Raw genomic sequence first — 26,065 nt, 5'->3', positions numbered from 1 at the left:
TAGCTTGCCCCCCGAGGTTTCCTGGTTCTGTTTTCCACCCCCACTTTTATGTGAACCCCTCTTGTCCCCATCCTGCTTGATTTTGATTTTCCTTTCAATAAGAGGCCATTTTGAGAATTCACAGGGTCTAGACTGTTTTGTCATTCCTGTTAGTCTTAGCTTTCTTTTGGCAAAAATAAGTATGATAATATTCAACTTTACAAGACTTCATTACACACTTTACTATACATTTCAGACACCTCATATAAACTTTTCGTGTAATAAAATGTAAAATACTAATAATTTAGTTTAGAAACTAGCTAAATGTATTAAGCATTTTTAATGTTCTAGCAACTATGCTAAGCACCTTACATGCACTGTCTCTTTAAATTCTCACAGCAACTGTAAGAGGTAAATATTATCCTAGCCCCATTTTGCAATGGGAAAACTTAGGCATAAAAAGGGAAATAGCTTGCTCAAAGTCACACAATTAATATGATTACCTCAGTCTTTTTGTAGGAAATGAAAAATCCTCCTCTTCTTAGAGAAACAAAAATTATAACTGAATTGTTGCTTGTTTCCATGAAAATACCAGCCCAGAATTACACATGCACCATATAACCCATCAATCCTACCCTTGAAGGAGGCCAGAATTCCACCCTATCGCAGGTCTCTCTAACTCTAGACCCCAATTCCAGGCTAATAATACTGTATTGTTCATCAGATTCTCTAAGATTCCTATTTTAGTTGCCACAAAGTCTCTTCTTTTGTAGAGCTCATTCTAGGGGAAGGCCGATGTAGGTATATTAAGAGTGTCAAAATATTTAAATGTCATAAAAGCTCTATGATGCTTCTTTAGGCTCCATGACGTTGGTGTCCACATTGGTTTTGAAAGTTTATTTTTCTGAACTCATATTTAAACCTCTCCAATCTATGATTTTTTTCTAGCTTTTATTTGTATTTGGAGTAATTTAAAATGCATTTTCATTGAAACTTTTACAATATGATCCACTTCCATGATAACTAAACTTTCACCTAAAGCTACAAAATGGCCTGTCTATAGATATCAACCTTTGATGGTAGGACTTTGCCAACAAAGACATGAGAAAAAGTATGTCAAAAAGGATAATTCTAAACCCTTTCATTCATTCATTTACTCCATAAATATTTGTCAAGTATTTACTACTCACCAGCCACTATGCTTAGCACTGAGAAGAGAAAACAAATAATACAAATAAACAAATAATACTGAAGTCTATATATTGTATATTATAAAAGTTAATTTGAAAATGAATTTTAGTAAGAATATTAATATAGTTACAGTATTACTCACTATAAGTTAAAAAGTTGGAGAATGTCAAGAAAAACAAAAAATATATATCTTACAACAAGTATTAAGGATGATTTTAAAACCCCAGATAATTTTGGAAATAAAATAAGGTAGTATTGAAAAAGTATCAAGGAAGACATTTAAAAACATTCCCCACACACAGTTTTTGGTATAAAAATTGGAGGCAAAACTTTTTTTTTTTTTTACCTAGTATTTGGCGGATTTCTGGCCATTCTCTCTGTACTTCTAGTGCAGACTTCAGTTTAGCACACAGAGGGACATAATCCATGTAATCTATTAATACACGAATAACGCTGCCTACCAAGTGCTTCATCCAAGGAACTGTAATAAACTCACAGAACTGAGAGAATTGATACAATTTAATTTAGTAGCACTTGAATATACCACATACATAAACACTCATTTTTGTTACGAAAAATTACTTTTTTAACAAAAAATAAGAGATCACTTCTTGTAATGAACAAAAAAGAAAAATAAATTGTTTGCTTGTTTCTGTGAAACTTTCAGCCTTGAAGACATATGCATGGCTCTGATGTAATTGTCATGAACATGACACAATCATGCTCTTCACACCTAGCCTCAATATTCCACCAAATAAGCATATTTCACATGTTTCTACATTATTTTCAAGACAAGAAAAATAAACAGCATCCTTTTTTTTCTTTTTGGTTACCTTTATGCTTATATTCCATGTTTTTGCAAACAAAACTTCAAGAATAAAAAAAAAATCTAAAAATTAGAGTTGATTTTTCTTTGTAACGTCCCCAAATGCTTGAGAGTTTACAAGAGTTGGGATGATGACCCAATGTGAAGCGTAAAAAGATTTAGCTCGGCCGGGCTCCGGCTCGGTGGCTCAGCCTGTAATCCCAACACTTTGGGATGCCGAGGCGAGGAGATTGCCTGAGCTCACAGGTTCGAAACCAGCCCAGGCAACTTGGCGAGACCTCATCTCCACAATAAAACAAACAAACAAACAAAAAAACTAGCCATGCATGCTAGCGCACGCCTGTAGTTCCAGCTACTGGGAAGGCTGAGGCGGAAGGATCGCCGGAGCCCAGCAGGTCGAGGCTGCGGTGGCCGGGAGCGGCCGCTGCACTCCAGTCTGGGCGACAGAGTGAGACTCCAACACCAACTCAAAAAATAAAATAAAATAAAATAGATGTAACTCACTGGGTTATCTTTGATGACACAAGATGTCCATCCTGGCAGCACTTCTTCCTCTATCTCTGACCACACAAATGAATTTCCAAAGATGTCCCCGTGCGTGCAGTCAAAGCACATCTCCACTTGATAGCCGTTATTCAACAATAGCCTCAGCATTATCTCGTCATTTAGGGCATATTGAATGGCACTGGGGAAACGAGTGTCATTCACATGCATAAAATAACAGTTGACATTAGCTCCATGGGAAAGCAGCAGCCGGACAATTTCATAATTATTGGCCCTCACTGCCACGAGTAGACAGTTGAGTGGATCCAGGTTTGGGTCTGCACCCGCAGCCAGAAGCACTTCTGTGCAACGGACGTCGTTATTAGAAACGGCAAAATAGAGTGCAGTCTTCCGCTCATCGTCATAGCTCTGGGAAATGTGGTCAGCCAGTAAGGTGTTGACATCAAAACCATGTTCAATGAGCAATTCCAGGCACTGTACATTTTGTCCATCTGCTGCTGAGTGAATTGGTGTTAGCCCACTTTTCCGAATTGCATTTTTGGATGTTACCGGAATAAGATATTTCAGTGCACTAAAAAGAAAGGAAAGTCAAATATCCCCATGGCATAAAGAAAATAAAGAAATTACATAAACTAGCTTCCTCACCGGACAAGTGGATGCAGTTTGTATAGTTTCCTTTATTTTCTCTAGATAACCTTATACTGACACATGCTATCTTTGTCCATTGACAAAAGTGTAATTTGGTTCAGTTTTGATTTAGCTTCCTATTCTAAATACTCCTGGAAAACATGCTACATCTTACACACTTGGTTCTAGAACTGTAATTTCTCAGGAACCCTCCTCACTTTCCTGTGCTTTTCTCAATAATATGATGTTTATAAGCAACCGATAATATTTTAAAAATACATAAAAGAAAAATAAACCTTTCTGATGCCACAGAAGAATGCTTCATAATCTTAACCACTAGAATTATGGACTCACAGGAAGTGAGGGCAGGAGCTAACCCTGGATGTCACCTAGACCAACAGCTTCATTTAACAGATGAACAATATAAAATCTAGAGAGGCAAAATGACTTGTAGAAGGTTACAGAGTCAGCTGTAGAGTAAGGGCTAGACTTTGTGTCTTTTGAATTCTCATTTATTATTTATTTCACTGATTCCTAGGCAGGCTATTTTCTAAAAAATTGGCCATGTACATCCCGTAAGCTTCCATATAACTTGCAATTCAATTATTAGCCTTAAGAGGTATTTTATTCCATCAAACTCACAACAGTCCAACTGAGATAACTGACCACAGCTTATGTTTCTAGTACATGCGATGACCGCAGCTTATGTTTCTAGTACATGCAATATAGTTGTGAATTTCACACTTGACTAACCAGCTAGACGTGCATGAGAGCCACAGGCAATGATAACTTGATCTCTGGTGCCTAACTCAGAGCTACCATGTGTGAATTTATGAACACTGGGAGTCAATCCAAGTAAACTTTAACAACATGTCACTTAGCATCACATACACGTCACCAGCCACTTAGCCAATGTGGTCACTGAAAATGATAAAGCCAAACTGCTTCAAAGTTTCTGAACTTATGAAACAGATTTCATTGCTTAAAACCATCTTCTCATGGTGGGGAGCTCAATAAAACGATTCTATACTTCTACTGATGTGTTGATTATGGCACATTTTACAATTAAAAATCTATCCAACTGTCTGCATGGAATAAACAAATCAACATTTACTATGAAACTTTTCTATTCAAGAATATATTTGATATTATAATATAATATCCTGGGGATGTTAGGAAATAATTGGAATAACACTGATAGCATTGTTACAAATTTTAATCCTCTGTCAGGGGTGGAATTTTTAGAAATGGTAAGCTTTTGTTAAACATAGTTTTCAACAGAAAGGCACTCTTGGGCACCTTGTGCAGCATTCTCACAGGTAACTTAATTCCTTCTTAAAGAGACTTTCTTTTCATTACAGAGTACTATAAATTTGTTTTGTGGAAGTACAAAAATATGAAAAGAAGGAAAATCAAACAAGCTCTAGGTGTCCAAATATAAAACATAAACAATTTGTCTATTTCTCTGGCTTTGGGGAGTTATAGAGAGGGAGACTTGGAGACTTTTGATTATGCTTTCTGCATAAAATTGCTTTTTCCCCCCTTTATAGTCAGGGTCTCACTCTGTTGCTTAGGGTGATCTCAAACTCCTTAGCTCAAGCAATCCTCCTACTTTAGCCTCCCAAAGTGATGGGTTTATAGGCGTGAGCCACCATGTCTGGCCAAATTGGCATTTTTAAACTTAAAATGATTGACTTATAATTGTCACTCACAGATAATGTCCCTCGTAGGCAGCTCGGTGTATAGGAAGATGCCCTGCTCTGTTAGGTACATTTCCGCTTCCTCCATATTCCAGCAGAAGAGAGATGCAGTCAGGATTGCCACCTCCCGCTGCCTCAAACAACACGGACGCCCCATCATCCGCCAAGGCAAACACATCACCACCTGGTTGTGTATTAAGATAGTTTCCTTAAAAACAGTCTTTTTTTTTCTTTTCTAGTTAGCACTTAACATTAAAAGTACAGAATTTCCCTATAGATTATTTGCATTATCTAGAATTTTATGTAAATATACAGTATTTATTTTTTATTGTATTGCTTTTCTCACTTAACATGCTTATTTTGAGATTCATTTACGTTTTTGCATATATCACTAGTTTTTTTATTAAGTGGTATTTTATTGTGTGTGTATATATGTATATATACGTATATACATATATACACACACGCAACATATTTATAGCATGTTCTTATTTTATGTGTTTATTCATTCTCCTGTCAATGGACATTTGAGTTTTTTTTTTTTTTTTTTAAACTGTGGGGTACAATTCAGATTTAGGTGTACAAGTGGTCATTGTACAAGTAAAGTTTGGGCCTCCATTTGGGTTGTTTTTAGTTCTTAACTAATACAAATAAAGCTATTATGAACATTTTTAAAAACGTATTGAACTAGGAACATCTAAGTTTTAATTTTTTTTTTTTTTTTTTTTTTTTGAGTTGGAATCTCACTCTACTGTCCAGGTTGGAGTACAGTGGTATGCTCATGGTCACACCAGCATCAACCTGCTGGGTTTAGGCAATCCTTCCGCCTCAGCCTTCCAAGTAGCCAGAACTACAGGTGTGCGCTACCATGCTCAGTTAATTTTTTAATTTATTGTAGAGACGAGTCTCACCATGTTGCCCAGGCTGGTCTCAAACCTACGGACTTAGGCAATCCTCTCGCCTTGGCCCTCCAAAGTGCTGAGATTATAGGCTTGAGCCACTGCACCCAGTTTTTGTTTTGTTTTGTTTTAATAATTCGGAGTCTTACTCTGTTGCCCTGGCTGGAGTGCAGTGGCATGCTCACAACTACCGCAGTCTCGACCTGCTGGACTCAGGCAATCCTTCTGCCTCAGCCTTGCAAGTAGTTGGAACTAAAGGAACACGCCACCATGCCTGGCTAATTTTTTGATTTATTATAGAGATGAGGTCTTTCCAAGTTGCCCAGACTGGTCTCAAGCTCCTGGGCTCAGGCAATCCTCTCACCTCTGCCTCTCAAAGTGCTGGGATTATAGATAGGAGCCACCACACCTGACCTGTTTTCAATAGTTTCAGTAAACAGTTACGTGGCATGCTTCATTTTATTAGAAAAATCTTTGGATCACAAAAGCATGAGAGAAACTAACAAGTCAATTTTCTTGATGGGCAAATGCTTTACAAAGGAAGGAACTGTTAGCCTTTTAAATTCAAAAATAATGGTTAACACTCTACTTCAACTCAACAAATATTTATCGATTACCCTCCATGTGCAGACATGGTGTGTGACCCTAAGATGAATAAGTCTGACTACCTTAAGGAACTTAGAGGGGAAATGAAACAAAATATCTTCAGAGAACACAGTTTATCTGACACCAGGACGAGCGGGCATGATACAGGGGAAAGAGGTCTATGTTTGAATTATGGCTCTGCTGCTCATGGTATGAGTTGGGGCCAAGTTATTTACGTCTACACACCCCCATCTTCTTACCTGCAAACTGGAAAAATACAACTTATTTCACAGGGCTTACTTGATCATTGAACGTAGTTGCACTGAGGGAGACTCACATATTAGCCTTTTCCCCCAGTTGATTCTTGGGGGTCACATGGTCCTAGCCTTCATATGTAGATGAGGCAACTGAAGACCAGTTGTTTAAGTCATGAGGCTAGGACAATGAGTAGGTGGCCCAAATCAGTTTAGGAATTAGGTATCCTTAACTCCTGGTCTGTATAAACCACTTGGAAGGTTTGTATGTTTGTTTGAGTTGGGGTTTCATTCTGTTGCCCAGGCTGAAGTGCAGTGGCGCAATCACGGCTCACCCCAGCCTCTACCTCTTAGGCTCAGGTGATCCTTCTGCCTCAGTCTCTCTAGTAGCTGGGATTACAGGCATGTGCCACCACACCTGTCTAAGTTTTGGATTTTTTTGTAGACATGAGATTTCACTATGTTGCCCAGACTGGTCTTAAACTCTCGGGTTCAAGCGATCCTCCCACATCAGCCTCCCAAAATGATGAGATTACAGGTATGAGCCACCGCACCTGGCCTAAGATATTGACTTTACATTGGCAAGGGCAAGGATCCGACCCAAACCCCGACAGAGGAAATGCCAGGTATGTTTGGGAATACTACTGGTCTTTTTTGACTGGAGTGTAGAATACAAGATGGGAGAGAGGTAAGGGATAAACCTGGAAGAGTAATTCAGGATGATGCAGTAGGGATTTTTTTGTTTTGTTTTGTTTTGAATAGTTTATACCAGGAGTCCCCAACCCGTAGACTGCAGATGGGCACCAGTTTGTGGCCTGTTAGGAATGGGCTGCACAGCAGGAGGTCAGTGGTGAGCAAAGCTCCATCTACTATCAGATCAGCAGCGCCATTAGATTCTCATCGGAGCACGAACCCTACTGTGAATTGTGCAGTGAGGGATCTAGGTTGTGTGCTCCTTGTGAGAATCTAAGACCTGATGATCACCTCAACCCTCCCCGCCCCCATCTGTGGAAAAATTGTCTTTCATGAAACCCATCCTTGCCAGGTACAGAGGCTGATACCCATAATCCCAGCATTTTGGGAGGCAGAGGCGAGAGGGTTTCCTGAGCTCAGGAGTTTGAGACCAGCCTTAGCAACATGGCAAGACCTCGTCTCTACAATAACCCCCAAAATTAGCCGGGTGTGGTAGCACGTGCCTGTAGTACCAGTTACTTGGAAGGCTGAGGTGGCAGGATTGCCTGAGCCCAGCAGGTCGAGGCTGCGGTGGCCGTGAATATGCCACTTCACTCCAGTCTGGGCGACAGAGTGAGACTCTGACCCAAAAAAAAGAAGGAAGGAAGGAAGGAAGGAAGAAAGGAAGGAAGGAAGGAAGGAAGGAAGGAAGGAAGGAAGAAACGTGTCTCTGATGCCAGAAAGGTTGGGGACTACTGATTTACACTGCTGTAGCTGTCCTTTAGAGAGAAGAACCAAACTGCAGTATTTGGTTCTTCTGGATTGGTTCTTTATGGATTCTCTGATGGGAAAGCTGGAAATTCAGAGAATGATTAGAGAACACTTGCATTGGTCCAGAGAAAATGTGAGTGACCTGACCAGGATGGCAGTTGGATTGCAAAGATGCCACAAGAGAAATGCTCTAGGACCTTGCAACTGATTGAACGTAGGAGAGAAAGTGACGAAGATAAACTCAGTCTTTCAGTCCTTGTTGAGAAAAATTATATCAGAAAGTGGGAAAAGAGGAGGAATTCAATTTAAAAGATAATTGCAAGGCTCTGGCGAGCTATCTGTGTGAAAACTGGGCTGTCTCTAGAGAGGACAATCAGGACTAGGCTTGCAGACTTGTGGGTCACATGTACAGGGGGTGACTGGGTTGTGGAAGGGGGGGTCTCTCCAGGGGACTGCGTGTAGAAGCCTGATGCCCAGTTACATTCAGGGGAGGGAGAGGAGCCAGTGAGGAATGGAGAAAGGTGAGTCCGAAAGAGAGAAAGTCAGGAAAGTGTCATTCCTTTTCATATACCTTTGTGGATTAGGTGTTCTAACACATCACAGTGACCATATTCAGCAGCAACACCTAGCGGTGTGACTCCAAATCCGTCTCTCAGGTGGACGTTGCCTCCGTGTTTCAGCAGCAGAGCTGTGATATCTTTTCGGCCTTGCTTCGCTGCTTCGTGCATTGCTGACCATCGTTTGATGCAGGGCTGGTCAAGGCTGGTGTTGTGTTTAATCAGAGTAGACACCATGTCATAAGAGCCCTTCCTTACAGCTTGAAAAGGAATTTTAAAAAGAACAGCCAACAGTAAGTATTCAACTAATTACCACATTTAGTATCAAAACAGGTATTAGCTATTATCTTTTCTTGTACAAGTGAAACACTATATTTCTCACAGGTAAATTTCTATCTATGGAGTATAAGTGTGCAAGATGACATACCTTTTCTTTTCTTTTCTTTTAGTTGGGTCTCACTCTGTCACCCAGGCTGGAGGGCAGCAGCATGCTCATGGCTACCGTAGCCTTGACCTGCTGGGTTCAGGTAATACGTCCACCTCAGCCTTCCAAGTAGCTGGAACTATAGGTGTGTGCCATTATGCCTGGCTAATTTTTGTTGTTGTTATTTATTGTAGAGACAAGGTCTTGCCAAGTTGCCCAGGCTGGTCTCCAACCCCTGGGCTCAGACAATCCTCTTGCCTCCGCCTCCCAAAGTGCCGGAATTACAGGCATGAGCTACCATGCCTGGCCTGAATAACTTTTTTTTAAGAGTCAGAAGAGGGTAAGAGTTTCATGGAAAATAGTGCAAATCACTAGGATAGGATACTGGGTAGAATCTTTCTAAACTTTGATTTCTTCACCAACAAAATGAAAATAACATCTGCTTTTGGGTTGTGTAAATTTAATAATGTTATATGGCCAGGAGCACTGGCTCAGGCCTATAATCTTAGAGAGGCCAAAGTGGAAGGACCACCTGAGATCAGGAGTTTGAGACTAACCTAAGCAACATAGCAAGGCCTCATCTCTACAAATATCAAAAAATTAGCCAGGCATGGTGGTGCATGCCTGTAGTCCCAGCTACTTGGGAGGCTGAGGTAGAAGGATCAACTGAACCCAGAAGAATGAGGCTGTGATGAACTGCAGTTGTGCCACTGCCCTCCAGCCTGAGAGAGACAGAGTGAGACCCCACTCCAAAAAAAAAAAAAAAAAAGAGGAAGTATATAAAATGCTTATCATAATACCCAGTATCTAATAGGAGCTCAATACGTGAGGATGATAATGACTATCATTTTACCACTCCTAGGATCCTGGAGCCCATGTTCAAATAATGTTTATTAAGTATTCCCCCATAGAAAGAGTTTTATTTTTTTCCATCAAAGATAGAAGTAAGTATTAAATGAACTTATTTTTGTTATATTTTTCATGGGAGGTTATGCATAGTACTATTTAGAACCTCGTAGGCCAGCTGTTCTCAATGAGTAAAATATGTAACAGCTAACGTAATATATTGTAAATCAGATCGATCTCTCTCTCTCTCTCTCTCTCTCTCTTTCTCTCTTCTTGTCTCTAATAGCTGAAATTATACTGTTAAAAGTTTTTTCCCCTTTTTGGTTGTTAACATTTTTTTCCATTTAGATGTAAATACTTCTAAAAATGTTAACACATTTTTTTTGGGTCAATAAGTAAAATTTAAATAAGAAACAAATTAGGGAGAGTGCTATTTCCTGTAAATAGAAATAAACAGTTGCATTCACTCATTCTTTCCTTCTCTCATTTGTTCATTCATTAGTTAATATTTGCTGGCTATATGAAAGCCTGTGTGTTAGGCACAGTGGATGACAGGAAAAAGAGGCACTGGTGGAATTTACATTTAAATAAGAAGACTACATGGTCTTCTATTTGGAAAGACACTCAAAGTCTGGGCCCTTATGGGGCAGGAGGAGATGTGAGGCCATCTAGAACTCTCTGGGGCAACTTAGGGAGCAGATGCAGTAAGAATCAGGGGCTAAGACAAGGGAAATGGCTCCTGGTGTTGAAACAGGAGGATGAAGACAGACTTGGCCCACTTCCTGTGGAGGCAGGCAAGCCATGACTGCAGTGAGATTCCAGTTTTTCCCTGGCTCACTGTCTAAAGTGAACTCTGTTGACAAAAGCCTCTCTCTGAATTGCCCATCTGCCGCTGGCAGCTCTAATTACGGTGAATTACCTCATCTTGCCTGTGCTACTGCAGAACAAACACCAAGCTAGCTAAACAAATAAAATAAAGGTGTCCTCATTGATCTTCTTGTTCCTGTCACAGTTTTTATAGTTAGAAAAAAAAGTATTAAAATAATGAAGCTCTTTCCCTCATGATCTGTTTTCCTGTTGTCTGACTCACAGAACATACTGATTAGTGATCATTTTTCTTCATGAGAATAATAGTATACATGGCCATCTTCAGTTAAAAATAATTTTTTAAAAATCAAAAACTTCTCTTCCAATTTAATTATTTAAAACTAAGAATATATTTTCCATAGAAATAATAATGCAAATGGTGAAAAACCCTTCCCAGGCTAACCCATGAAGACTTTCTTAATCAATAAATGACTGAAATTATAAGGACTTGTAAGGCACAGTATTGGTGTAACACAACTAAGTAACATAAGAACTTAAAATGACTTGTTTTATACATATAAAGTTATAATATATGTTTATATATATCACATATAACGTGTTTCATTCTCTAGAACTTAAAATGTTAAAATTTAGAATTCTTTAGAAATTCAAAATTTTTAATTAATTTTAAAATTTATATCTTCAAAAGTAATGCTTAAAGAAAAGCAAGCTTAAGTTGAAGAGTTTAGGAAATTAGATGGAAAATTTTGTATAGATCATAGGCATTTTTTGACACATAGTTTGCTGGCACTTTTCATTTTAAATTTGTAATTTTCTTTTTCTGATATAGGTATTTTGCTCAAGTGATTTACTTATTATCAGTGACAAATGATTTTCTGATTCATAACACATATAGAGAAGAAAGATTTTTCTGAGATAGCTTGAAAAGGACTGAAAAGTTGAAAGAGAAGAGGGAGTAAAAGTGTATATTGATTTGTGAGCAAGAAAATGTCTGAAGCAAAATGAACTGATCTGTAAATGGCATAAGGTAGTCAGGAATGGAGAGCAGTGGGACTGAAGCAAAGTGCCAGATGGTTCCCTGAGCATCCTCTCTCCCTTGGTTTTGCTGGTAAGGATAAGTTTGTCCAACCGGGGAAAGGTGACACCATCTCCAGTGGGGTGGGCAGAGAGGGAGTCTAAGTGCAAAAACCCTTTATAAGTGTCAGAGCATCACAAATCAGATATCTACCACTCAGCAAGTAACTGTGGAGCATGAATGTAAGATATCAAACTGACTGGGCGCAGTGGCACACACCTGAAATTCCAGCACTCTGGGAGGCCGAGGCAGGAGGATCGTTTGAGCCCAGGAGTTTGCAACCAGCCTGGGCTACATAGTGAGACCCTGTCTCAACCAAAACAAAAAAAAAGTCAAAATATCTTAAGTAAGGGCCAGATGGCTGACAGGGAAGAAGGACCCAGAACGTGACAAAGATAATAGTACCAGGCTAAGAAAAATAAAAGTGGCATTGCACAGAAAAGAAGAAACAATGCTGTTTATTACCCCTCTTGTTTTTCCTCTACAAGTTACAGGACTGTGAGTAGCAAATTTCCAAAGCAGTCAAAAGCATCAAGAGCACAATTAAGGCAGTGCCATGGATGATACATTTTCCTACTGAACCTAAAAGACTTGGCGTGGGTTCCACAACAAATACCCTGAAGAAAGTAACCCAAGAAAAACCCCTCTTCCCCAGATCCGTGGCTGATGGGGACACAGGTGAACACCTCTAAGGTATTTCCTTATTGGAGACTTTTGTCCTCTGTTGATATTACCATTTAGCTTTGAAATTATATTATTTCCAAATATTAACTATATCTCAATTATGGTACCTCAGTGGTTGAGTTCATTTTCTACACTTTAGATATTGCTGTGGTGGAGAATTAAACCAACATATGGAACTTTGAAATGTAAATGATGAATGCTCTGTTGTGGGCCTTAAGCATTAAAGACAAATTTAAATGAAGTAGAAAATAAATGAGTGATAATTATTACTTAGTCACAGTGATAATTATCAATTTTAAATTGAATTTTAATATTGAAGAAATAAGTGGATTGAGAATAGTAAGTGAAGGATAATTCTATATTTGCCAAGTGAGGTAGTATACAATTCTGAAAAAGCATGTCTTTTTTTTTTTGCAGAAATTAAAGGTTATTCATAAATACAACACAGATATTATTGCAAGTACTCCATGGTATATGCTGGTCTTAAAAAAAAATACAGATCACATTAATAGTGGTGAAGCAACACCCACAGGTGCATATTCCACTTAGTCTATAGAGCCTGCTCAGGAAAAGAATTCTGGTTTATTTCTGAAAAGCATCACGTTACCGTCACTGAAAAGTTGATTCAAATGTATGCAGATCCTACTTTCTGCTCCTCAGCATTCAGGCTTCCCTTTTTTCTCTTAGCAGTCTCTAAGAGTGACCATCCAGATAAAGAATAAACATCCCAGCCTCCCTTGCACCTAGGTGTGGCTATGTGACAAAATCTGAACTAATGGAATATGAGTGGAAGTGCTATGTGCAATGTCCAGATCATCTTCTAAATAGAAGATACTTCCCCTTTCCTCTTTCCTGATGCCTGAGAAATGGTGATATTGGGAGCAACCTTGGAAACACTGTGCAATGAGAGCAAATCTGCCCCCAACAACCCTGGGCCACACACCTGTGAAATCTTATGTGAGAGAAGCAACTTCTCTTTAAGTCATTGTTGTTTATATGTTTGCTTTGTGTATATGTTTTTCATTTTTGCTACAGATGCTTTGCCTGTAAACCCCTCTGTGTCCTTCAACACTCAACTCAGGAGCAAGGCTCTTTGAGGGCTTCGCAGATTCCCTGCCTTTTTATTCTCATAACTTATTTTGAATCTATACTTTGATGATAGCATTTATAACATTAATTTTTCCATTTAAATAATATCTAACTCTCTATTAGACTCTTTGAGAGGGAAAGATCAGTCCATTCCCCTTTATACCTACACTGCCCAGCACAGCATATGGCTTAGTGTGACTTCTAAATAAATGTCGGATTAAGATTGTTGAATTCACGCCACCTAATGTAAATATTTTACTAATGTTCATGACTTGTCTAAGTTTTCCTAACAATATTCTGTTGTTTAAAAAATTTTTAAGTGATTTCTTTGTGAATGGAAGCTGTGATGGTGCTTAACTAGCTATCACAATAGCTTGTGATGCTTTATTCTTTGTCTCTGTCATTGTTAGTAAATAATCTTAGGTACTGTGCTCTTCCTCCTGCTCTTCTCCTTCTCTTCCTCCTCCTCCTCTTTCTCTTCTTTCTTCTCTTCTTGACACACACAGACAATTTCATAATGACTGTCCTCTCCTGAGCATCTATCACATGTGGGAGGTTTGAAGCTGAAGCCCATGATTGCAAAACTCACATTTAGGATTTAAATCCACTGACCACAACTGCCAGACACCAATTCTTAACCCACCCCACCATATCCCTAAGAGAAAGAAAATGTTATCTCTGATCATTTCGAGGTAATCTTATGTCTCTCTGCTTCCACAAATGGATCTCCCAATTCTTTTTTTTTTTTTTTTTGAGTTGGAGTCTCACTCTGTTGCCCAGGCTGGAATGCAGTGACACGCTCACGGCCACCCCAGTGACAACCTGCTGGGCTCTGGCGATCCATCCACCATAGCCTTCCAAGTAGCCAGAAATACAGGTATATGCTACCATGCCTGGCTAATGTTTTGATTTAAGGTAGAGACGAGGTCTTGCCAAGTTGTCCGGTCTGGTCTCGAACCCATGGGCTCAGGCAATCCACTCGCCTTGGCCTCCCAAAGTGCTGGGATCACAGGCTGAGCCACTGAACCTGGCCTCCCAATTCTTATTGTTTAACAAATAGCAGGACATGCAAGGCAGAAGAGGAGCTGACAAATGCCACCTTCAACCCTATTGTCCTTCCTGTGTTGTGTCATGGGATGAACTCCATGCTCTGTTCTGCATCTATACGCTCAAACTCTGCTGGCTCCACTTCCTTCCAGCATGGTCTGACACCTCTCTTTGGAATTCCCTTTCTGTCTCTTGCTTCTGGCTCCATATTGCACATGTAATCCTCCTTACAACTGGATCCTACCTAGAGAATAGGCATCTCTGGCCTCATAAAACTAATTCCAATCCCAGAATTAGTTATAGAGAGTGGTTAGTTGCACTCTCTATAACTGGGTGCTGAAGGATGTGACCATCTTTCACATTTGACCTCTTTGTGGGACAGGAAAACAAAATCCCAGGACAGGCCAGAAGAGGGTCGGGGAAGGAGCTCAGAGAATGGAAGGAACTGAGGTCACATAATTTTAGCTAAAATACCGTGGCTTCCAATAAGTACTTAATAAATATTTATTATTTATTTCAAACTATAAAAGTTCTAGAAAAAAGTTCATTTACCAATTAGAAGCGGTGTTTCTCCTTTGTCATTTTTAGTGTTGGGCCACACTCCTTTTTCTAGTAAAGTCTTTACATTTTCGACTAGACCAGCTTTGACTGCCAAAGTCAAGGGTGTTTCTCCATCACAGGTCTTGAATTCCCAGAGTGCCTTATAGGATGCTGAGGGAGGAAAGCATTGTGTTGAAAAGCTGAAAATATTCACTTACAAGATATCACATAAATCAGAATAACCCAGTATTATATATCTCAGATTGAACAAAGTCAATTGAAAAAAGAAAGACTATGATGAAAATTTACCAGCGATGGTGAGGATAAGTAAATGCACATGAACTTGCCAATCAACTTGACATCTAGAAAACCCACATCTATGTCTCAAGCTGCTTTTTTTAAAAAAAGTTGCTAATTCTCATTTCTTGATGCATTGCCAAACAACTCTCCAGTCCTTTGTCTTATTTAAAGTATATCTGAAATTTTCTTTTTGTCAAATGAAGTCTGTAAATGCAGAAATGAGAATATATTTGAATAAAGGTATCATGTCAAAAGGATCCTTAACAACATCTATGTCTGTCTGTCTGTCTGTCTAGCTGTCTAGTTTCCTAGCGGGCTATCTGAATAGTTAATTAGGAAGTACATATCATTATTTCGCAGAACACAAAGCTAGAGCACAACATGAAAATTCAAAAGATAGGGCATTCTCAAAGTGTTCTGTAAGATGCTGAGATGTGAAAAACTCATGTTAGAACATAGACCTTAATGGTTAATGTTTAACACTGAGTTGATTTACCACAATATGTGTTAATGCTTACATTATAAAAAATTAATGTAATATAAATACAAATACTCCTTTTTGCACTGTTAACCCAAGAGAAAGTCCAGGAAGAAAAATAAAACACTGTCTTCTAAAATAAAAAATATTTATGTTTTAATCAATTAGTTCATGATCATTTGAGTCATTAGTTCACTTTTAGGTAATAACCAAATATTTTGACAAACCTGTATCGTATTCTTAGGTAAAATTTTGCAAAGGGTAAATCTAGAATATGACAAAATATGCTAATTTTGATACTCCACATTTAAAACATAGGTACCACTTTTTTCAAATGTCAATAATCTTTTATTCTGCTTTTTCTTTTTGCTTGTTATGTTCATTGAAAACACTTGTAACTTTTATGTTCTTGCTCTGGTTTGGACAAAGCGTTGTTTTCTCTTACCATCCAGAACAATCTCAAGTATTTGTTGTATGGGTTGAACAGCAGCTTCATGCAGTGGAAACCATCCTTTTTCATCAGATTCATCCAATGCATATCTATATTTCACATGTTCCTGGAGCTCAAGAATGTGACCTAAATTAAACACATGGACTAATTTAAAAAATCTGTCTTTGCAAAGTGGAATCCCAATCCATCCCACTGTAGATAATACTCCCATTTACCTTGTTTTATGGCTGCCACAAGTTTTCTGTTTTGATCACTTGGGGGTACAAACCTACTAAAGAGAGAGAGAGAAAAAAGAAACCCCATATTTACACAAGTGGTATACTTCAAGGAGCCAGACATTTTGAATGATATTAAGTTTTTGTACATAATTTTAATAATCAAGATCTACAGGAAATGCACACACCTGAGTTTACCTACTTTAAACATGTAAATGTCTAGGAGTCAGATACGGAGTATACTTATGAAACACTGAACCTTAGAACATTAGTGAAGATGACAAGATACAAGATTCCAGTGCTATCTCTGATATGTCTCTAAGCAATGGAACAGGAGTAAGCAATTGGTGTCAGGGTCAGAAGAGCTGTGCTCAGGTCAGGGTCTGATTTTCTGATCCTGGGGAGACCAAACAGCCTTTCTGGATATGGATTTCTTCAACTGCACACGGGTGGGAATAAAAAGGGAGATCTCCAAGGTTTCGTCCAGGTTTAAAAACTCTACGGTGAAGAACTGTTTATTGCTTTGGAGTTGATAATTACTAATTAGACACTTGGGAGCTTATGGTTCAAACCGCAGGTCAGAGTTGTTAATCAACTAATCCACAGGTGAAAACAGGTAGAGCATTTACTGAGCCAGCTCCCAATCACTGGCTCAGTAGGTCATGATCTAAACCCTGTTGGCAATTTTCTGGTGGGTGTGTTTATTACATGGAAACAATAAAATTCATGACAAATTTATTCAACTCGATTAAGCAGAAACATCTGTTAGCATTCTAGGATTGTGAATGCCCTCCAGAGAACTCTAAAGTTCTAAAATCTGTTGGAGCGAAGGGAAAAGTTTAAAAGGCCAGAAATGCAAATGTAACATGTACAAGGGGGGGACTCAAAAAAAAACCTGAATTGTTTTTTGGAGGATGGGCTTCTTGTAGTACAGGCTTTCCCCACTAGGTAAGTTTTCTAGGAGCCCATCAGCATTAGTATACCAGCTAGCATTGTTGTGAGAGGCCATGCTCAGATTCAGTAAATTTGTTTTGGAGATTCTTTCAAGGCGTTTGCCCATTTCATGATGGGTGACTTATGAGCACACCTGCCTACATTGCACTGAGTGTTCAGCAGTTTTAGACCAAAACCAGCATGGCCTCAGTGCCCTACCCTCCCTATTCACCTGATCTTGCCTCAAGCAACTTTTTTTTTGTTTCCTTGGATGAAAAAAGTCCTTAAAGGAAATGTTTTGCCCATGAGGAAGAGGTGAAGAATGGTAGAAGTACTAAAAGGCAACAATATTGATGAGTTCAAAAACTGTTTTGAGCAGTGGAAAAAGTGTCTCAATAAGTGTATTGCACCAAATGAAGAGTACTTTGAAGGTTACTGAAGTTTAAACATGTAAGAATACATACACAATATTTTATAACTAAATTCCAGGTTTTTTGGCCCCTCATAGATTGTTTAAAAATTCAAAAGCTATGATTTATTTTTTAAAAATTAAATCTATTCAAAAGCACTGTTAAATTCCAGTAGATAAGTATAATAAAATATAGAGGTAAACTAAGCTTATTTTTCTCAGAAGCATAATATGTGTTGTTCAAGACAGAATTTTACTTTTGCAATCACTCCTACTTATTTAACACATTAATTTCATGTATATTTTAATTTATTAATTTCTGTCATTTGGATAGTAGATAATTAAATAGGTGGTGGTTTATATATTACCTTGTTATATATAATAAAAGCCCTCACCTCTTCTGCCATTCATTGAACTAATGAGCTAGGTGGGCTAGCATTATTCTTCATATTTTAAAAATACAGAAATGGAAAGTGTTGTTTATAAAGGATTAACTGAGTCAGTAGCAGAAAGAGTTCTAGAATGTGGAAACCTCAATAAATGTGACTATACACTGGTTGTATAAACTTACTTGCAAATTTGTTCAATCTACTCATTGTTTGTTTGAATCCATATTAATTTAGAAAATAGAAGGTTGGGCGTGGTGGCTCATGCCTGTAATCCCTTTGGTAGGCCAAGGTGGGAGGATTGCTTGAACCCAGGAGTTTGAGACCAGCCTAGGCAACATAGTGAGACCTCATCTCTAAAAAATATTAGCCAGACATGGTGGCACAGGCCTGTGGTCCCAGCTACTGGAGAGACTGAGGTGGAAGGATCACCTGAGCCCAGAGTTTGGGGCTGCGGTGAGCTGTGATTGTGCCACTGCACTCTAGTCTGGATGACAGAGTAAGACCCCCAACTCAAAAGAAAAAAAAAAACTAGAAAATAGGCAATCTAATACAACCAAGTTGAATTAGGGATGAGTTGGGGATTTGTGGAAGATCAGATTGCTAAAACCTGTGCTCAGTGGCTCTTATAAAACCATTAGATTCCCTGTCAAAAAAGAAAGGTACATTTTCCTACAGGAAGAGTTAGAAAACAGTGTTCATTTTATCTTACAACAAATTGAATGTTATATTTGCTGAAGATAGTTTATTTAAATACCACCTTTCAGGATAAAATATAGTCTTGCTGGCTTCAATGGATTCTTGAATACTGAGTTGAATATCATAGCTTGTAAGATGATCTTCATCAAGGTCATCATCAGTATCCATGCCTGCATATAATCTTTAAAAAGGCAATTTTTTTATTATTAGCAAGTGACACATAACAGTGTATCGAGTCAACATGAAAAATTGCATAGTAAAAAACTAAAATGCATTTTCCTTTCTATAGTAAACAAACACAAATGTAGCTAACATTTTAATTCTTATATATAAGGTTCATTTTATTAACCTAAAATGGTCTAACTGTTGAAACTTTTAATTACCTGTTTGTACTTTCTAACTTTTGACTTTTTGTTTTGGTAATGGCTGTAGTTGGGCTTTTACAAACTCATTTTTTTTTTTCTGGGCTTCTGATTTACACTAATTTTGGCCCCTTCATTTTTCTCGGACCCTGTTTTACATAGCACATTGGAAGCTTAAAACTCAAACAAGAAGCCGGGCTCAGTGGCTCAGCCTGTAATCCCGCGCCTTTGGGAGGCTGAGGTGAGTGGATTGCCTGAGCCCGCGGGTTTGAGACCCGCCTGGGCAGCGAGACCTCAGCTCTACAATAAATCAAAAAATCAGCCGGGCGTGGTAGCGCATGCCTGTAATTCCAGCTACTCGGAAGGCTGAGGCGGAAGGATCGCCGGAGCCCAGCAGGTCGAGGCTGCGGTGGCCGGGAGCGGCCACTGCACTCCAGTCTGGGCGACCGAGTGAGACTCCAACTCAAAAAACAAAACAAAACAAAAAAAACTCAAACAAGGAAGAAAAATGGGATTGCAGCTGTAATGAAAAACAGTGGTCCGTTTACAATTTTTACAAACCAGTGATGGTCAGCTGTAAGATCTGACTGATGTTGATAGCATCATTTGAACACTTGTGATCAGGATCCTTTTAACTCCATCCACCGAGCAGAGCCCAGCCCTCCTGCCAATTTCCCATCGACTCCCTCACACAGTTCTATTACAAGCCACTGCTCTCAACTGGTCCATCTCCCCTCAAGATAATACATAGGATTATTTCTCATTTACTTTTTCTTCCAAATATCAAGTTGGAAGAATGAATGTCTCTCTTTACTATTAAATCAATTGCAGTATCTTATTTAGAGAAAAAGTTTAGTAAATGTAGAAATCAAAATAGTTCTACAAAACTGAGCAGTGGCTCACCCCTGTAATTCCAGCACTTTTTGCTTGAGCCCAGGAGTTTGAGACCAGCCTGGGTAACATTGCAAGACCTTGTCTCTATAAAAAAAATCAAACATTAACTGGGCATGGTAGCATAAGCCTGTAGTCCCCGCTACTTGAGAGACTGAGGCAGAAGGACACCTAAGTCCAGGAGCATGAAGCTTCAGTGATCCCTGATCACCCCAGCTGGGTGGACTGGCCGGTATTAAATTATCTTTAATTAGTGGTACTTTTCAAGTTTCTTATAGACTCTGTATGAAATTTTACATTGTAGTATGTCTTCTCAAGGGGAGAAAAGCAACATAGTGTTCTGTGGGCAGTGTCCAAAACACAGCTGCCATATGTTTAACCTCTTCTCATTCTTCAAGGTTAGATCTTCTCAAACTCTATACTGTATGAGGTAAGACCCCCTCCAAGACCTGGAATTCATTTCTAAAAAATTGTGTATTTATTCTTACGTATTTAAACTATAGTCACCTTCAAAGTACTCCTCATTTGATACAATACACCTATCCAAATGCATTTCCATTGCTCCAAGCAGCTTTTGAATTCTTCAATTTTGATGTCTTTTAGTGCTTCTGCTGTTTTTTTGTTTCACCACACTGGCAGCATGTTTGCCTTTGAGGAGTATTTTCGTCCAGGGAAACAAACAAACAAAAAGTCGCTTCTGGGGAGATCAGGTGAATAGGGAGGGGCAGGGAGGTCATGCCATTTTTGGGCAAGCATTGCTGAACACTCAGGACAGTGTGGGCAGGTGCACTCGTAAATCACCCATCATGAAATGGGCAAATGCATTGAGAGAATCTCCAAAAAAAAAAATTCACTGAAGCCAGACACAGCCTCTCACAACAGTGCTAGGTGGTCCACTGATGCCAATGGGTTCCTAGAACACTTACCTAGTGGAAGAAGCCTGTACTACAAGGGGCCGGCACTCCAAAAACTAATTCCAGGTTTTTAAGGTTCCCTCTCATACATGCTAACAGCCAAGGACTCTGACCTGAGGACAGACTGCACATGAACTCAATGGCATGATTATGATTTTATTGTTCATTGATCTATAGCAATGGCCTTACTATCAGCTCAGAACAGAAGGGAAAGAATAGTGGTAACATTCCGAGATGGCCCATGGGAGAGTCACAGTGCTACCTGTAGCCCGGTCCCTCACACTGTGACTTCTCAGTTTCCACAGAAGGCTGCTGTGTGCCTTGGGAACTGATTCCCCAACTAGATCCAAATGGGATTTTACTTCTTTTATTTATTGTTTATTGGTTCATCATCTGTCTCCTCCCCTTAGGATGTAATTAAATAAGAGCAGGGAGTTAGTGGGTAACCTCAGTGCCTGGAGAAGCAGCGTCTCATGGTTTGCAGTTTCTAAATAAGTTTGAATGAATGAATGGGTTCATCAGTGAATGCTGAGACATAGTCCAGGCTCTGCTTTGTTCTTAGAACTGACCATTTCCCTCAGGTATGGAGTATTTTTTCCAATGAAGCAAATGTGATTCTTCTTGTGCTTGGCTTCATGTTTCTCTCCTGTGCTTTTTCATCTTATTCCTCTTCATGCATGAGGCCCTCATGGCTGATCCACACCCATGGCTACACTGTCTTGAGCCTGGGTCAAGATGTTCTTCCTGTGGAAGCCCTTGCTGGAATCTTCCATCTCTTCTCTAGTTTTCTTTATCTGTGAATACCTCCTGTGTAGTAATATTTTTCCAACATCTGGATTCACACTCATTCTGTATTTGCTTAACAAGTTCTTCACATAATTGTGGGTGTTTTTGTTTCATTTATTTATTTATTTTTGGGTCGAGGTCTCACTCTATCACCCAGGCTGGAGGACAGTGGCATGCTCATGTCTCACTGCAGCCTTGACCTCCTGAGCTCTGGCAATCCTCGCGCCTCAACCTTCTGAATAGCTGGGACTACAGATATGTGCCACTATGCCTGGCTAATTTATTTATTTATTTCTCTCTCTCTCTCTCTCTCTCTCTCTCTTTCTCTCTCTCTCTCACTCCTCCTCCCCTCCCCTCTTTCTTTTTGTAAAGATGAGGTCTCACTATGTTGCCTAGGCTGGTCTCAAACTCTTGCCTTGACCTCCCAAAGTGCTGGGATTACAGGCATGAGCCACCACACCCAGCCCCATATTAGTGTTTTATGTTCTCACTTGGACTATTAGTTTTCGGAGGAGAAAACAAAGTGACTTTCTTTTTCCTTTATACATTTCCCCTCTATTCTCACTCCTAGCCAGCAATTGCTAACAGCTGCTCTCAGTGGTCACTGGAAAAATTTGTTGACTCATTGCTAGTGGACAAGCACTGGGTCCATCAGACGGCACAATGCAATGACAAAATTAAACCCGTGGCATTGGCTGTCACCTTTCTTGCTGGCATTCCTGTGGTGATGGGGGGATTGCATGGCTTGGGGATTAGTAATAGGATACAGAGCCTTTCACCTATTTAAATCACCAGCTTATATCGAACCCTGTTTGAAATTTGGGTTTCCAGTGTGAGACATGACAGGCTCCTTAGAGAACTGAGTTGGTCTGTGGAAAGACCAACTTTTTTGTTTTTGTTTTTGTTTTTTAGTGTCCTTTAAACTATGATCACAAAGGAAGTTATCTATTTTGTATCTCTAATGACAGCAGGGTAGAAATGATGGGAAAACTCTTAATGCTACTCAGCATAATGGCAACCTAACACAAGCTGACACAAGCTGACAGCCTTTTACAGCAAGTTTTGGAGACAGTGTAGATTGTGGGCAGATGTACAAAGGTGTCAGACAGACAGTCAGAGGAAAGTTACTAGAATGGACTTAGAGACCTCGAGACACAGTGAGAAAGGCACGAGGAGTGTTACTTACCTATACCTCAAATCTAAGTTGACTAGGACTCAGTCCCAGTTGAGGGCCAACAACTGTCTATCGGAAATTATTTACATAACATACCATTCAGAAAGAGAGGAAAGGCCAGATAACATTTTGACATCCTTTAAAACCAATTTACAGGCCAGGTGTGGTGGCTTACACCTATAATCACAGCACTTTGGGAGGCCGAGACAAGAGAATTGCAGAGTTTGAGACCAACCTGGGTAATAGAGCAGGACCTTGTCTCTTTCTCAAAAAAAGAGATCAAGTTACAGATCTCACTTTTCACTTTAGAGAAATTGACTATTTCTTAAAAATAATTTGCTATTTAATACTCAATCTTGTTCTAGAAAAGCCTACTCGTGAGATCATTTATTCTCCATGAGTAGCTGATTTACAAAATAATGAGGGTGATCATGTTGTACAGTTAGCCTCTTCATTTAAAACCACTGTTTAACCTTGCTGAAGGTCAGGGAGGCATTTGATGAAAGCTAGGTATTTTCTCTCCAGATGAACACAAGCCCACTCAGAATTTTGCATATAGTTTTAGGCAACTTGTGGATCCCTGACAGTTCTTTCGTAACCTCCTGACTAAGAATCACTAAATTAGAGATTTCTAGAGGCTATTAACCAAATGTATTGCTCAGCTATCAATAATTATTAGTTTACCCTATAGATAGGCTAAGTTCAATCGTAAGTTTAGGTAGTGGGAAAAGGGAAAATTTTGTAATCATGTCAATTTTAGAATGTATTTGGCAATAATGAAAATCATAATAATAACCTCAAATTATCAATTGCCTGGTTTGTTTCAAGCACCATGCAAAGCATTGCGTAGACACTACCTTGTTGCAAGTCTTGGCTCCAATACTATGTTGTAGGCATGATAAAGTCATTGTGTGAAAGTGGAAATTTAGGTATCAAGAGAATAGATGTCCCACCCAATGTCATAGAGCAAACAAGCAGAGTCTGGACAGAGCAGAGCAGCTTCACTGTTAAGGATTTTCAGAAGTTACAAGACAACATCTCAGTCTGTTGCCTTTGAAAGCAAACACTTTGATCTCACTCTTGACAGCCAGCTCCTGATGACAATAACTTCCAAAAATAAAAAATAGCTTCCAGGGACACATAAATCTTTTTCTTTGGCCCCATGCAATAGGCTTTAGGTGGTCTGAAGTGTCCTGAGGTTGCTTTCCTTTTGTCCTTTTTGTCTGAGAGCCTAAACATCACTGCCCAAACAACAGGATCAACATACCAGTTGGTGCCTGACAAGGGGTCAGGAGGTTGATACAATGTTGCAAGGTACACCGCAGGAGTGAACTTGAGGACTCTGGTGCCTCTTTGCATCAGACTTGCTAAACTACCTCCAATTCATGATCCAAGTTAATACCTTCCTGTTAAGGGGGTCAATACATTTGTGACACCCCTCAGAGCTTCCTTTGAAACATGGTAGAACACAGGTTCTCCTTTTCCCTGAACAAGGAGGAAAATAACTTTGTTTTCCATAAATTGTTTAGTTGGCTTACTCCTGCTTACATCCTGGTCTGTCAACCCACCTACCCTCACACTCTGTCTTGGGCATAACAAACTGAATTGAATTGAAACCATCTCCATGGGTCTTAAACAGGGCTGGCCTTATGAGTCTGCAGAGTGGACAGTTGCCTCAATGGTGCAAGGAAGAGTTCTGTGTCTATAAATGTCACACTGCCCCCAGCACCTGTCACATGAGTGTCATCAGTAGGAGAGTCTGTCCTTTAGGGCTTACTGTTCCATCTTCTGGTGTCCCTTTGAAATGCCAATAACACCATACTGGCCCCGTGTAGAACCAGGATCTCTTAAATTAGTTACTGGGGGTGACAAGAGGCTGGGAAGATGGAGAAGGACTAAGGCTGAGATCTGGTGGGAGGGAAGAAGAAAAGGGCGAAACAGTAACATTTGGTTTTCTTCACAGTTTTATATCACACCAGATCGACTAGAAACCATGGGGTTCTTTTTTCTTAATTTTATTTTTTTCTTTTAAAAAATAAAAACGTGTATTTTATTTTTTTCTTTTAAAAAATAAAAACGTGTATTTTATTTTTTTCTTTTAAAAAATAAAAACATGTATTTTTTTTTTTCATAGAGACAGGGTCTCGCTGTGTTGCCTAGGCTGGTCTCAAACTCCTGGTTTCAAGCAATCCTCCTCCCTCAGCCTCCCACAGTGTTAGGATTATAGGCATGAGAACACCCAGTCAAGAACCTAGGATTCTGAAGGAGGTATAAGTTTCTGTTGTGTAGAATGGGAGAACACTGGTTTTCTGAGGATTTTTCTTCTTACCTTGAAACTGCTGTGGTTCTTGAGTGTTGAGCTCATCTATGAGAGGTTCCAGAAAGATTCATCAGAATTTATCCTACTAGAGGAAGAGCAAGAGTTAAAGGACATTTTCATTTTTTTGGTATTGTTAAGCAAATACAGTTGTTTTATTAAAAGTGATGCCAATTCACAGTTTTCTACACTTTGACTGTTAATATGTGTAATTTTAATGTTTTAGTCAAGTCAATATAAATAAAATTTTGTTATAACATTGGTTTGTATTTGGTGGCTAAACACTTTTCTTAAGAACAATCTTATAGCACAGAGTGGCAAATCAGATGAATGAATTCATTAGGATGATCCCAACAGAATCAACTAACACTCCAGATATTTCAGAGAAGGGCATGACTGTCAGAGTTGGGTTCCACTTCAGAGTCACAGGTAACTGTTACAAGTAAGACGTTACAACAATTCTCTCTTGGTATTTGTTTTTTCTTCTAGAGAGAAATCCTGTGGATGATGGGTAGAACTAGATCTGTCTAAGCAGCATGTGTCTTAAAAGCACAATATGTTCTGCTAATAAATTAAACACACACACACACACACACACACACACACACACAATCTTAGTCCAGAAACAAATGCTACTTTTATGGTGCCACAA

The 26,065-nt window shown here is 39.2% G+C and overlaps 1 protein-coding gene across 1 annotated transcript in view; it reads right to left on the bottom strand.

Moving 5' to 3' along the window:
- ASB15 (ankyrin repeat and SOCS box containing 15) overlaps nucleotides 1-25,500 on the bottom strand; it is a 31,167-nt gene extending 5,667 nt beyond the window's left edge. The window contains exons 1-9 of the mRNA XM_008057071.1: nucleotides 25,426-25,500; nucleotides 19,031-19,139; nucleotides 16,543-16,595; nucleotides 16,322-16,453; nucleotides 15,111-15,269; nucleotides 8,580-8,825; nucleotides 4,840-5,011; nucleotides 2,501-3,071; nucleotides 1,517-1,670 (exon numbers count right to left, since the gene is read on the bottom strand). Coding sequence (XP_008055262.1) covers nucleotides 1,517-1,670; nucleotides 2,501-3,071; nucleotides 4,840-5,011; nucleotides 8,580-8,825; nucleotides 15,111-15,269; nucleotides 16,322-16,453; nucleotides 16,543-16,595; nucleotides 19,031-19,137 — 1,594 coding nt within the window. The 5' untranslated portion in view covers nucleotides 19,138-19,139; nucleotides 25,426-25,500. The remainder of the gene's footprint in view (nucleotides 1-1,516; nucleotides 1,671-2,500; nucleotides 3,072-4,839; nucleotides 5,012-8,579; nucleotides 8,826-15,110; nucleotides 15,270-16,321; nucleotides 16,454-16,542; nucleotides 16,596-19,030; nucleotides 19,140-25,425) is intronic.
- Nucleotides 25,501-26,065: the final 565 nt, after the last annotated feature.

The sequence above is a fragment of the Carlito syrichta genome, unplaced genomic scaffold (assembly GCF_000164805.1).
Source record: "Carlito syrichta isolate Samal-C Ts95f unplaced genomic scaffold, Tarsius_syrichta-2.0.1 Scaffold302715, whole genome shotgun sequence".
Lineage (NCBI taxonomy): Eukaryota > Metazoa > Chordata > Mammalia > Primates > Tarsiidae > Carlito > Carlito syrichta.
The sequence above is the reverse complement of the archived record's forward strand: the minus strand, read 5'-3'. Positions and strand labels throughout refer to the sequence as shown.